Below are 15,191 nucleotides of genomic sequence, written 5' to 3' on the forward strand. Positions count from 1 at the left end.
GTGAGAGAATTCAAGAGTAAAGTTCTTATCATATAACTAATTGTATGTGTTATATGTATACAGTTTGATCCAGGTAATTTATCCCATGGCCATATAGGGATAGAGTTTCTCTGACCCCCAAAAGTAGTTATAACTGCTGAGAAGGTTTTTAGTAGGACTCTTTATAGAAAATTCTGAAAAAAGTTGATTGACATTTATCGTTATCAGTTTTTACAGCCATTTATTTGGTACTTTTTTTTTTTTAAATGATGTAGGTGGACTGTATAATATTCAATAGTTCTTATCTTAGAAGTATGATGGGGATCTTTAAGAAACTGGGGAATCTTTCCAATGTTTAGATACAATATTATTGAACTTTCAGCTAATATGAAAATTGACATTGCATTTACATATTATGACTAAAAAATATATATATATTGAAATTGTTACTTTGAAGAGGTGACCAAGAGATTGACATCTCTATTATGAATTTCATAGTATGAACTGATTAGCATTCTCTTATCTTCTCTAGAGTCTTCCTCCCTCACTTACCTGGTGGAGACTGAAGGATCAATGTCTGATGATTTAATACAGCTGAAGAGTGTAAATAGTTGGCTATTGGACCGTGTGACCGCCAGGTTCCCTTGTGGTGTTCGGCAGTACACCATGGTGGAGTTCAATTACTCAAGTATGTTACTTTGACTGTTACTAGGTTTACAGATTCGATTTTACATCCCTGTTTTATCAAGTTGCATGTCAGTATCATGGCTGAAAACATTAAAAACAAACATATAGGGACATGCTCAAAAATATCATAATTAAAACAAGAGGAGGAAATCTGCAAAGTACAAAAATACATTTACCTATAAGATAGAAAAATCCATAAAATGAGAATCCTCTATAACAGGGGTGTCAAACTTAGGTATACAGAGGGCCAAAATTGAAAAATTGGACAAAGTCACAGGCCAACCATGATATTTATTTAAGCATGCATAGTGGTGTGCAGCCCTTCCAATAGTGTCGCACATAGTGGCCAGCCCCACCATTAGTGCCCCATATAGTTGTCAGCTGTCCCAATAGTGCCTCAAGAGGTAATTAAAACTCCCAATAGTGCTCCATATAATAGTAAGTCCTCGCAATAGTGTCTCACATAGTAACCAGCCCTCTCAGTAGTGCTCCACATAGTAGCAAGCCCTCCCAATAGTGCACCACATAGTAGCCAGCTCCAACAATTATTCCCACTATAGTTCTTGATTACTGCCCCCACCAGGAGACGGGGCTGCATCTTGGGCAGTGGTGATGTGTGGTGATGTCACCATGCTGCCTGGACGTGACTAACTCACTTCTAGGCCACAGGCTTAAAACTGCCTGCATCCTAAATGATTGTATTATAGGTGGCCTGAGCAGCCATCCAGACCACCCATATAATAATCTGCTGTGTAAGAGTGATTCTGGAAACTATAGGCCTGTAAGTCGAACATCTATAGTGGGTAAAGTATAGGAGGGATTTGTAAGAGATGCTATACTGGAGAATCTTAATGAAAACAATCTTAAAACGCAGCATCAGCATGGATTTATGAGGGATAGGTCCTGTCAGACATTTAGGCCATAGAAATAATGAGTACAGTTATGTGCTAAATAATAAAACACTGGGTAAAACTACTTCTGAAAAGGACATGGTGGGCAGTAAACTCAGCTTTAGTGATCAGTGCCAGGCAGCAGCTGCCAAGGCTAATAAAATAATGGGATACATCAAAAGAGGTATAGATGCTAAAGATGAGAACATAGTTTTGCCTCTTTATAAATCACTGGTCAGACCACACATGAAATACTGTGTACAGTTTTGGGCACTGGTATATAAGGACACAGCTGAACTGGAGCGGGTGCAGAGCAGGGCAACAGAGGTCATTAAGGGAGCTTGGGGGTTATTTACGCTAGGAAAAAGACGTCTTAGGGGCCATCTGATCACAATGTACAAATATATGAATGGACAGTACAGAGATCTTTGTAGTGGTCTTTTTACTCCTAGGTCTGTAACAATGACAAGGGGGCATCCTCTACGTCTAGAGGAAAGAAGATTTCATCATCAGCATCGACGCGGGTTCTTTACTGTAAGAGCGGTAAGACTGTGGAACTCTCTGCCACATGATGTTGTCATGGCCGATTCATTAAATAAGTTCAAAGGAGGCCTGGATGCTTTTCTTGAAAAATATAATATTACAAGTTATGTACATTAGATTTCTGGGGATATGTTGATCCAGGGATTATTCTGATTGCCATTGGAGTCGGAAGGGAATTTTCTCCCTGTGATGGGGCAATTGTCTTCTGCCTCATACAGGGTTTTTGCCTTCCCTGGATCAACACAGAAGGGTTTACCTAGGTTGAACCTGATGGACTCTTGTCTTCTTTCAACATTATTAACTATGTTACTAGGTTACTATTTTATTGGTGGGCCAGCTCTAGGAAATCAATTGATGACCTCTGTGGGCCAAAAATAATGGCACTGCAGACCAGATGTGGTCCGCGGGCCAGAGTTTGACATGCCTGCTCTAAAAAAATATTTAAACTAAGAACAATGAAAGAAAAGGAACAAGAATAAGGTGTAAAACAGGAAGGAGAAAACAGAAAGAAAAAGGTTAGACAGAGAAATGACCTAAGGTGTCCGACAAAAAATAAAAGGCAGTCAAACATTGTACAAATATGCAACAATTTAGGTGTTATATATTCTTAGGGCCGTCTCTGCCAAGAGGTGAGACAAGTTTGTTGCTCAGGGCAGCAGCTTTGTAGAGTCTTTTAGAGGTGGCAAGTTTTTTGGAGTGGCCATTAACCCCTTAGTGACCGCCGATACGGCTTTCTACGGCGGTCACTAATGGTCCTTATTCTGCTGCCATCAGCTTTTTACGGCGATGGCAGAGAACAAGGCTGCGGGGCCGGGACGGCCCCCACCCCATCCCCCCGGCTACCGGAGGTAGCTGAGGGGTTGGGGCAGTGTGTGAGGTCCGTCCCGCCCCCCCCCCTTACCGACGATCGCCGCTATTAACGTTATAGCGGTGGCCGTCGGTAAAGGAGATTACCGGTGCCGCCGCCGCCTTTCATCTCCCCCCGCCGTAGATTCACGGAGATGAAATAAGTGTCCCCCAGACCTCAGATCAGCCCCCCCTAGTAGGGTGATCACTAACCCCCCTCCCCCGGCGGCCATCATTTCCAAGATGGCCGCCGCCATCGCTGTGAACCGACTAATGTCGGTTCACAGCGATGTAAAAGTTAAAATGAATGAAAGCCCCATGCTCTCCGCCACCGGAGGTAGCGGAGAGCATGGGGCAGTCATCGGGGACCCCCCTGTTTGGTCCCGGTACAAGCGATCAGCGGTATATACTATATACCGCTGATCGCTTGTACCATGTGCCGCCGGCACTTTTTATCCCCTGTCACCATGAATGATTGGTGACAGGGGATAAAAAGTGATGTCCCCCCACCCCCCAAGTCGCCCCCCACCCCCCCTGTCACCCCCGTCCCCCAGTCACCCCCCCTTCCCCATTTACTCACCGGATCCACGGAGCTCCTTCCTCCTCGACGTCCTGGCTGGTTATGAAGTGCGCATGCGCTTCACAACCAGCCAACTCTGAAAATTTAAAGTGACAGAGACCAATTTGGTCTCTGTCACTGAACTATGATTACTGAGATAGAAAATATCACAGTAATCATAGTAATACAGTGAAAATGAATGTGTAAAGTACAAAAAGTGACAAACATACAAAAAAATAAAACACACACTTTTTATTATAGTAATAATTGCAGTTTACTCCCAAATTACCCCTAACCCCTCCCCAGATTACCCGTAACCACCACATGTTGCCCGTAACCACCGCACGTTGCCCGTAACCACCGCACGTTGCCCGTAACCACCACAAATTTCCAGTGACCCCCTCCCGATTGCCCGTAACCACCCCAAATTACATGTACCCACCCCAGATTACCTATAAGCACTTCAGTTTATCAGTAACAATCCCAGATTGTCTGTAACCCTTCCAGGTTGCACATAACCCCCCAGGTTCCCCGTAATCATGCCAGATTACATGTAACCCCCCCCCAGATTGCACGTAACCACCGCGCGTTGCCTCTGACCACGCCACGATGCCTCTGACCACGCCACGATGCCTCTGACCACGCCACGATGCCTCTGACCACGCCAAGATGCCTCTGACCACCGCACGTCGCCTCTGACCACCGCACGTCGCCTCTGACCACCGCACGTCGCCTCTGACCACCACACGTCGCCTCTGACCACGCCACGGCGCCTCTGACCACCCCAAATTGCCAATGACCCCCTCCAGATTGCGGTGCCCATGCCAGATAACAGGTATCCACCCCAGATTGCCTATAAGAACTTCAGTTTATCCGTAACCACCCCACATTGCCCGTAACCACCCCACGTTGCCCGTAACCACCCCAGATTGTCAGTAAGCACTGCAGGTTGCCCGTAACCACCCCACGTTGCCCGTAACCACCCCAGATTGTCTGTAAGCACTGCAGGTTGCCCGTAACCACCCCTCGTTGCCCGTAACCACCCCTCGTTGCCCGTAACCACCCCACGTTGCCTGTTACCACCCCAGGTTGCCGTAACCACAGCAGGTTGCCCGTGACCACCCCATTGTGTCCGTAACCACCCCAGATTACCTGTAACCACCTCAGGTTGCCCATAACCACCCCTGGTTGCCCGTAACCACCCCACATTACCTGTAATCTCATTTTTTTAATTCTATTTTAGTAACTGCGCTATTCTAATAACCATTACTAGCTGCGGTTTTGCTCCTGTAAATTGGCGCTCCTTCCCTTCTGAGCCCTGCTGTGTGCCCATACAGTGGTTTATGCCCACATATGGGGTACCGTTGTACTCAGGAGAACCTGCGTTACAGATTTTGGGGTACGTTTTTTCTCCTGTTCCTCGTTAAATTGAGAAATTTCAAACTAAACCAACATATTATTGGAAAAATTCGAGTTTTTCATTTTTACTGGCCAATTTTGAATAATTTCCTCTAATACCTGTGGGGTAAAAATGGTCACCACACCCCAAGATGAATTCTTTGAGGGGTGCACTTTCCAAAATGGGGTGACTTTTGGGGGGAATCTATTCTGCTGACACTACAGGGGCTCTGCAAATGCACCTGGCGCTCAGAAACTTCTTCAGAAAAATCTGCACTGAAAATGCTAATTGGCGCTCCTTCCCTTCTGAGCCCGGCTGTGTGCCCATGCAGTGGTTTATGCCCACATATGGGGTACCGTTCTACTCAGGAGAACCTGCTTTGCATATATTGGGGTGACATTTCTCTCCTGTTCCTCGAGAAATTAAGAAATTTAAAACTAAAGGAACATATTATTGGAAAAAAATTTGAGTTTTTCATTTTTACTGTCTACTTTTGAATACTTTCCTCTAATATCTGTGGGGTCAAAATGCTCACCACACCCCAAAATAAATTCTTTGAGGGGTGCACTTTCTAAAATGGGGTGACTTATTGGGAGATTTTACTTTGCGGACACTACAGGGGCTCTGCAAACGCACCTGGCGCTCGGAAACTTCTTCAGCAAAATCTGCATTGAAAAAGCTAATTGGCGCTCCTTCCCTTCTGAGCCCTCCTGTGTGCCCATGCAGTGGTTTATGCCCACATATGAGGTACCTTTTCACTTAGGAGAACCTGCGTTACAAATTTTGGGGTACTTTTTTCCTCTTGTTCCTCATAAAACTGAGAAATTTCAAACTAAAAGAACATAATATTGGAAAAATTCGAGTTTTTCATTTTTACTGTCTCCTTTTGAATACTTTCCTGTAATACCTGTGGGGTCAAAATGGTCACCACACACCAAGATGAATTCTTTGAGGGGTGTACTTTCCAAAATGGGGTGACTTATGGGGTTTTTTCTCTCTGCTGACACTACAGGGGCACTGCAAACGCACCTGGCGCTCAGAAACTTCTTCAGCAAAATTTGCATTGGAAAAGCTAATTGGCGCTCCCTTCCTTCTGAGCCCTGCTGTGTGCCCATACAGTGGTTTACGCCCACATATGGGGTACCGTTGTACTCAAGAGAACCTGCATTACAAATTTTGGGGTGCTTTTTGTCTCATATTCCTTTTGAAAATGAGAAACTTTAATCTAAACGTATATATTATTGGAAAATTAAAATTTTCAATTTTTTTACTGCCTAATTGTGAATACTTTCCTCCAGCCCCTGTAGGGTTAAAATGCCCATTATACCCCTAGATTAATTCTTTAAGGTGTGTAGTTTCCAAAATGGGGTCACTTATGGGGTTTTCAGGATACCAGACTTCTAAATCCATTTAAAAAAAGAACTGGTCCCTAAAAAAATCAGTTTCACGAAAATGTGATAATTTGCTGATACATTTCTAAGCCCCGCAACACCCTAAGGGTATAAACCCACACACCGTATAAGCAGCGTATTTACTGCTGCGATACGCAGCAAACACGCAGCAAACACGCAGCAAAAACGCAGCAGATTAGATCTAAATAACTGAACACAGCATCAAATCTGCACCTTCAAATCTGCTGCGTTTTTGCTGCGTATCTGCTGTGTATACGGTGTGTGGGTTTGTACCCTAAAAAAGTAAAATATGTTTACCAAATTATGCCAGAATAAAGAAGACATATTGGTAATGTGACTTAGTAACTAATTTATGTGCTATGACTTTCTTTTTTTAGAAGCAGAGAATTTCAAAGTTCATAAAATGCAAAATTTTTTAATTTTTCATGATATTTTGATGTTTTTCACAAAAAAACACACAAAATAGTGACCAAATTTTGCCACTAACATATAGTGCCATATGTCACGAAAAAACAATCTCAGAATCGCTAGCATACGTTAAAGCATCACTGAGCTATAAGAGCATAAATTGAGACAGGTCAGATTTTGAAAAATTAGCCTGGTCATTAAGGCCAAAACTAGCTGCAGCACGAAGGGGTTAATTATACTGTCTGCAACACACCACTGACTTCATTGACCCCATGACCTGCAGATTATAGCTGGACACAGACATAGAAAGCAAGGAGGCCAGGACTGCAAACACTTTGCAGGTATTGTTATATGCTTCAGAGATCACTACACTACAAGTGATCATAACCCGTTTATATGGATCACAAGTTGTAATGAGTAGTCACAATACATTGACTCTTGTATAGAGGGCCGTGGAGTCAGTAAACCACAGCTTCGACTCCGACTACTGAATTTTATCAGGACTGACTCCGACTCCTGACTCGGACTCGGACCCCTTCATAAATGACCAGTCAGACACCAGGGGACTTAATTGTCCAAGTAAAGTATATTTGGCTCAGAAGCTTCTGTTTAACCCCTTAAGGACGGGGCCCATTTTCGTTTTTGCGTTTTCGTTTTTTCCTCCTTGTGTTTAAAAGGCCATAGCACTTGCATTTTTCCACCTAGAAACCCATATGAGCCCTTATTTTTTGCGTCACTAATTGTACTTTGCAATGACAGGCTGAATTTTTGCATTTGGTACACTACGAAACCAGAAAAAATTCAAAGTGTGGTGAAATTGAAAAAAAACAACGCATTTCTTTTCTTTGGGGGAACTGTGGTTTTACGCCATTCGCCCTGGGGTAAAACCGACTTGTTATGCATGTTCCACAAATCGTTACGATTAAAACGATATATAACATGTATGACTTATATTGTATCTGATGGCCTGTAAAAAATTCAAACCATTGTTAACAAATATACGTTCCTTAAAATCGCTCCATTCCCAGGCTTATAGCGCTTTTATCCTTTGGTCTATGGGGCTGTGTCAGGTGTCATTTTTTGCGCCATGATGTGTTCTTTCTATCGGTACCTTGATTGCGCATATATGACTTTTTGATCGCTTTTTATTACAATTTTTTCTGGATTTGATGCGACCAAAAATGCGCAATTTTGCACTTTGGGATTTTTTTGCGCTGACGCTGTTTACTGTGCGAGATCAGGAATGTGATTAATTAATAGTTCGGGCGATTACGCACGCGGCGATACCAAACATGTTTATTTATTTATTTATTTATTTGTTTACTTTTATTTAAAACCTGGGAAAAGGGGGGTGATTCAGACTTTTATTAGGGGAGGGGGCTTTTTACTATTAACAACACTTTTTTTTTTTTTTACACATATACTAGAAGCCCCCCTAGGGGACTTCTAGTATATATACTTTGATCTCTCATTGAGATCTCTGCAGCATAGATATGCTGCAGCCGGAAGTAAACGAGTGCCGAGCCGGGGACGGCGCCATCTTGGACGAGTCCCCGGCCGGCATCAGTAACGGAGATCGCTCCTCCGGGACAACGTCTCCCCCACTAGACCCCAGGGAAAGGTTGCCTCCGGTAATCGGAGGCAGCTGTCAACTTTGACAGCTGCCTCCGATTAGCTAATTAGCGGGCACGGCGATCAGACCATGCCCGCTAATAGCGGCGGTCCAGAGCTACACGCGGCACCCGGAACCGCGGCGCTTCAATGCGGGGTCGCCGCGCGGCCCCGCTTTGAAGTGCTAATGAGGACATATGACGTACGGGTACGTCATATGTCCTTAAGAGGTTAATATCCTACATGATCCTGGGGGACTTCTGAGGGAATGAGACAAAGATATAAAGCAGATTCTCCTGTGTGTGTGCAGTGGATGCAGCTAGTCTCCAGCCTCCATGTCCTGAACAACTCAGAACTACACTGTGGGGGAATTGGGACAGCTAAATAGGACTTCATTATTATGATTCCAACCCCCTGTCCCCTCTGGATTTTGATGCCCAGACTACTCCTTTCATTTCTGCCATACGCGTGCACACACACACAGCCTACTGCAGCCATAGCACATTGAAGAATAGATTTTTTAAAAAATTTAATATTCAAATATTGCAGTTAAAACCTGAACACTTGAACACATGTTAGTAATATTGAAATTATTTTTGTCATTGCTTTCACAGCTTATGGACCTGTACGAATAACAGAATCAAAACAGCAGTTTGCAGAATTCCTCAACAGCCTGATGGCCAAAGGAGCTGGTGACTATTGTGGGGAGCTGGCAATGCATGGGCTTGAACTGGCTTTGGAAAACTCCCCACCCAACTCTTTCATCCTGGTATTAACAGGTGCCTCTGCTTTCGATTACTCAAACTCAACCCTGGTTGACCACATTTATTCACTAATCAATATCACCAAATCCCGGGTATAATAATAATAATAATAATAATAATAATAATGATGATAATAATAATAATATTGATTGTTGATAATAAACCTAACCTAATCAAAGGTTACACAGTCCCTACTTATGGTGCGTTTACACAGACAGATTTATCTGACAGATTTTAGAAGCCAAAGCCAGGAATGGATTTGAAAAGAGGAGAAATCTCAGTCTTTCCTTTATGACCTGTTCCCTGTTTATAGCCTGTTCCTGGTTTTGACTTCAAAGATCTGTCAGATAAATCTGCCTGTGTAAACGCACCATTAGTGGTGTACTAATTGCAGTGCAGTCAGGAATATTGGGCATAACCTGTATATCTTTATTATTTTAACAATATTTCAATCTTTCAAAGCAATAGTTAGAGTTGGACAGTCTGCTTCTAAACAAATAGAGATTTCCCCAAAAAACTTGGTTTTGTCTGTATTAAAAGTTTCCAGGATTGGAATTGGAATTCACGTAAAGGGCAAAAGTGTCTACTCCTGTACACTGAGCAGCGAGGCAGAGCATGTGTGCTATTGCCTGGTACATTGCTGCTTAAACATATTAGGTTCCCTGGGCACGGCACTCTGTGCTCAACACAGGATCATAATCTGCTTCCAAATTTCTATAAACTGTGCCGACTGATTCAAGCAAATCTAGCGGAATTCAATTTTGGAAGATTCGATCACCTCTAGTAATGGCATATCACTAGGCTATGCTATCACTTTATGATGAGTGAGGGTTCTACTTCTGTCATTTTTGCTGTAAATGGTGGATTTATATTTCCTCATCACCCCAAAATTATGAAAAAGAAAAATGTAACTGTTAAGAACTTATTTCCCTTTTTATTTCGCCCTCAGGTTTTCTTCCTTACCATCCGTATCTGTAGAAGCATTTATGATGCAGATTACCTTATATATCGAGATATTGCCGCTGCCAGTTTTGGTCACGTCTTTCGACTTTCTATTTCAGATCTCAATAAAGTACAGTAATTTACCAGCTTATAAATAATATTCTATATAAGTAATGTTATTCATCTGTGCATTGATGGAAGATTTATAGAGGTGCCCCTGTAGTTTGGGGCCATGGGCATTAAACAGTATGAAGGAATACAGTACATATCAGGCATGTTTGAACTTACAGTAGCCATACAGTGTCATACTGACAGAGGTAAATCTACTACAACCTATATTTTTCGGCAGGTAGACGGAGTACTGGGACATTGCATATGTGTTACACCTCTAATATTAGGATTCTGTATGTCACTGATGTATAGTTTTTATTTTGTAACATGTTGGCAGAAGTACAAGTCAGGCTGAGTTCTTTTAACAAAATCTTACTAAGATCATGACCAGCTGGGTATTGATAAAAGGCCTTCATGCGCAACTGTCATTGCTGGGTCATTTTTCTGAAAACAATAAATATCTATAGTACAAGCGATTTTAAGAAGCAGGCTGAAAGGAAGAGAGAGGCGCCATAGGGTAATAACATCAATACTCGGATGGGAAGGGGGAGCCATATGGTTATGCTCACCTTTTTGTGTTGTACAAAGAGTACAACACCTTGTAGCGCTATCAACGAAGACAGACTGAGTAACCGCAGCAGCCAGTCCCAGAGTTTGCTGTCGAGGATCCTGAGCCACGAGATCCCAATGCCGGAGAATAGAGATGTGTCACAGCCTCAGAGTTATGCCTCTTTTAACTTGATAAAGAGGTACTACACCTCGAAACCGGTTGTTTCTGAGACAATATATTATCTCTTCAATATACCTGTTTGAACTAAGTACCGTTCAGCGCTGAACAAGGTCCTTTTACTCTAGCCCGGCATAACTCTGAGGCTGTGACACATCTCTAAGCGATTTTAAGAAACTCTGTTATAGGTTTTATTTTCCAAAAGAGTTTCCTTCTGAACTAAAAAAAAGCTGTTTTCCTAGCTGCCCTCTCACATCAGAAGAAGCAGGATTTCTGTGTCCATTATGTGGCTATGGAGAGGGGAGGGGCTGAGAGGAGTGACTGAGCACAGAGCAGTCCTGCACAGCACAACACCTTGCAATCTTCTCTCAGTAGGTTCCTAGATAAGCACTGACCTTTCTGACCCCTGAATCCAGCGTCTTAGGTGTCCAGACAGTCTACAAACAGCTGACCTTCATGTCACCTCTTCCTGCTCCCTCATCTCCCTTGACCCCTCCCCCCTTCATAGGAGATAATGGAGAGAGCAGAACCCGTCTCCACTGGCTTCTCTGTAATGAAGACACATTTGCCTGATAATGCACAGATAAGAAGTCAGGGGGGGGGGGAGGGCTGGGAGATTGCTTCTTGAGTACAGAAAGAGGCTTTTTTGGCTAATAAAACCTATTATAGAGTTTCTTAAAATCGCTTATACTACTAATTTCTGCAAAAAAACTAAACAAAAGAAAAACATAACAGTTACGCTTTCAATTAATACCTGACTTGACCCTATAATGTACCTTATTTCCAGGTCTTCAATTACTTGGACTTCACACTTTCGAGACCTTCCAACAGCTCTGTGCGCCTCTTCTCCGGGGATTATAATGCCGGATATAATTCTGGGAACTTTACTATTGCAGAAAATTTTACAGACCTAATCATAACCACAGATGGAGTGATCTATTCCATACAAGTATTGGGACCTGACTGTAAGTCTCTTTACTCTGGATATAATGATAACCTGCTTGCTTGTTATATAGTTACATGTCTATTTCTCTTATGTGCAGCTACTGAACTTCCACTAAAACAGATTATTTCAGAATTGTGGGGATCAATGTATCAGCTGACAGACCCTGGACAAGGAATATGGACTATAGCTATAAATGGCTAGGTAGAGCTACTCATGATCCGGGTAACTATAAATGTAAGCACTGTAATTACTGTGAATTTTTAAATGATGTGAAAACTGTTCAGCTAGGCCCCATTAAATGGGAAGTAAAAGATTTCATTACGTGTAAATCAAAGTACGTAGTATATGCGGTAATTTGCACATGTGGATTTTATTATTTGGGTAAGACCATACGCCCTATGTATGTGCGCTTTTCAGAACATGTTAGATCTTTAAAAACTGGTAAAGGATGTCCGAAGTTAATGGCCCATGTTCACACAGTGCATAATGGTAATCCCTCTGATCTATGCTTTATGGGTTTAAAACAGGTAAAATATCTACCAGCTGGAGGTGATCGCCAGTTGCGATTACTCCAAGAGGAGACTGAACTTATACTGAAAACGGAAGCCATCGGACCGCTAGGTCTGAATGATAGGTCCGGTATTCACGGAACCTGCTGGTAGAAAAAGCTCGCTTGATATGCACGATGCAAATAAGTATTACATGTCAATATTGTTTATGTCATTTGCTATGTTTGGTTTTTGCTATCATGTGATTTTAAATATGCTAATTATGTAAATTTAATGCTGTATATAAATGACCGTAATACGTGATGACGTCAGGGCTGTGAAAAAGCGTGATTAACGCGAAACAGCTGTAGCCTGATCTGTGTTCGTCCACGCCATGATAACCCGCTGTTGGTGAATAAAGAAATTTTGATATTTTTTGCTACTTGGGTGAGAGCCAGACTTTTCTTTTCTACGTTGGATATCTATAGCTATAAATGCAGGAACTCCATACTCTGTACGAGTGGAAGGGTTTACAGGTATATTACTGCTGACAATATCTATCTATCTATCTATCTATCTATCTATCTATCTATCTATCTATAATCAATAATGTGAGCAGCAGCACAAAATGCAAAGGAGGGTGCCCGCAGACAAATCCTAGACCCAGGATCACAAGTCAGCTAGATGTAAATACTTTGCAGCACTCCAGATAAGTTGAAAAAACGTGTAGTGTCATTATTCCATCCAAACGATACACAGCAAAGAAGGTAAGTGATACTCCATGTTTCGGTGTACCTTGAAAATGGAGCAAGGTATGCCAAAACATTGTGTATCACTTACCTTGTTTGCTGTGTATCGTTTGGATGGAATAATGACACTACACGTTTTTTCGACTTATCTGGAGTGCTGCAGAGTATTTGCATTCATCTATCTATCTATCTATCTATCTATCTATCTATCTATCTATCATCTTTTCTTGAAAAGGATGATGCTCTTTCATGCTGTAAGCATTGTGTAGCTTCAACTGGTTGTCCCAGATTATTAATTTTTATATCCGCCTCATTTAAATTAATACTGCAATACCAGACACAGACCATGGACAAAGGTGGGGTTATTCATGGGGGAAAAAGACCACTTTTTTTTTCTAACTTCAGAAAACAGCTTAAAGTCTCTTTACATAAATAAACTGGGAGGTGTCTGTTTTTCTTGTGTATTTACTATAATATTATACATGAATAATGTTACTTACAGTACTTCACATTGTTCTTTTTGTTTTGTTTTTAGCGGTGAATACTTCATGTAAGTATCACATTAATCAGATTTTTGCATGATAACATATTCTGAAGTTGGAGGAATAAGGTGACATGAGTAAAGAGTAATTTAAAAAAAAATATATATTTATTTTTATATTTTTATTTTTTACAGCTGCAAGAAATTGCTCACAATGTCATCCAAATGCTACCTGTGAAGAATATGTTGGCTATGTAAAATGCAACTGCAAAGAAGGGTTTATTGGCGATGGCTTCAACTGTTCTGATATAGATGAATGTGCCTACTCTTGGTCAAATAATTGCTCTTATGGCATTTGCCGTAATACTTTTGGCTCCTTCACCTGTGACTGTCCAAGTGGCTTTACCAGCTCAGCAGGCACCTGTATCGATATAGATGAATGTGATTGCCCTGACCTAAACAGGTGCTATTCACGGACATTATGTATCAATACCTACGGCAACTACTCCTGTTACTGCCCCTCTGGTTATTATAGTGATGGTTTCCATTGTGAAATTAATGAATGTTTATACGGATTCTGTGACCCAGGGAGTGAGTGTATAAAATCACTTGGCTCTTACACCTGTTCTGATCCATGTTCAAACCACACTGTTCTCAATGAACCCTGGAGAAGTACATCCAATTTGTATGATAACCAATATAATTGTGACTATTCCAAAAATGGATGGTATCGCTTTATTGGCAGTGGGGGTGTTCGCATGCCAGAAAGTTGCTCACCATTTTACAGCTGTGGTACTCCAGCCTCAATGTGGTTGATGGGCACACATCCAGTTGTAGGAGATGGGATTGTGAATCGGACAGTTTGTGCCACCTGGATTTCTGGCTGCTGTACATGGTCATCAACCATCAAGATAAAAGCCTGTCCTGGAGGATATTATGTGTATAGACTGAATGGAACCCCATATGGTATTTGTAGTTCATATTGCACAGGTAAGTAATAGCTTCTGTATTACAGACTACTATGTATATTAAAGGCTCCTTTTAAAGGACAACTCTGGCATTTTTTTTGAACTTAATTAACACACAGGACAAAGTTATATAACCTTGTAATGTATGTTAATATGTTAATAAGCTAACTGGCCCCATTCACCCCCCCCCCCCCCCCCCTGCAAACAGAAAGAAGCATACATACTTAATAACTCTCTGCCACGTCCTCTTCTCCCAGCGCCAGTGGCATCGCTAGGCAGTTTTATTCGGGGCTCATGCCCCGAATAAAATGCCTGCTGCCCCGGATTTCTTCAGCCCCGGTCTTGCGAGCCAGATGCGGCTCTTTTGATGGCCGCATCTGGCTCGCAGATCGCGGTTGCTGCCCGCCTCGCCAGCCGCTCATCTCATCTACTGCCCACCCGTAGCTCCCGCCGTGCATGCTGCTCCAATCCAATCAGCGGAGACCGGAAGTGCGGGGCCGCTGCGGCGGGCCATGGCGCACGCGCTGATTTGATGCGTACACCACGGCCCGCCGCAGCGCAGCACATCCGGCGGCCGCTACGAGCGGGCAGTAGGTGAAACTCAGTGGAGGTGAGGTGAGGTGGAGGTGACTGTGGAGGTGAGGAGGCATGGGGGAGAGAAGCAAGGGGGAGAGAGGTATG

General features: G+C 42.6%; 1 protein-coding gene across 1 annotated transcript in view; it reads left to right on the forward strand.

The window, feature by feature from the left end:
* The window catches only part of LOC138801808 (uromodulin-like), a 93,912-nt gene that overhangs the window by 5,603 nt on the left and 73,118 nt on the right, over positions 1–15,191 (forward strand). Inside the window, exons 2-9 of the mRNA XM_069984906.1 lie at positions 512–667; positions 8,949–9,190; positions 10,048–10,170; positions 11,666–11,843; positions 11,922–12,020; positions 12,801–12,848; positions 13,597–13,611; positions 13,738–14,532. Coding sequence (XP_069841007.1) covers positions 512–667; positions 8,949–9,190; positions 10,048–10,170; positions 11,666–11,843; positions 11,922–12,020; positions 12,801–12,848; positions 13,597–13,611; positions 13,738–14,532 — 1,656 coding nt within the window. The remainder of the gene's footprint in view (positions 1–511; positions 668–8,948; positions 9,191–10,047; positions 10,171–11,665; positions 11,844–11,921; positions 12,021–12,800; positions 12,849–13,596; positions 13,612–13,737; positions 14,533–15,191) is intronic.

This window comes from Dendropsophus ebraccatus, chromosome 9 (genome assembly GCF_027789765.1).
Source record: "Dendropsophus ebraccatus isolate aDenEbr1 chromosome 9, aDenEbr1.pat, whole genome shotgun sequence".
Taxonomy (NCBI): domain Eukaryota; kingdom Metazoa; phylum Chordata; class Amphibia; order Anura; family Hylidae; genus Dendropsophus; species Dendropsophus ebraccatus.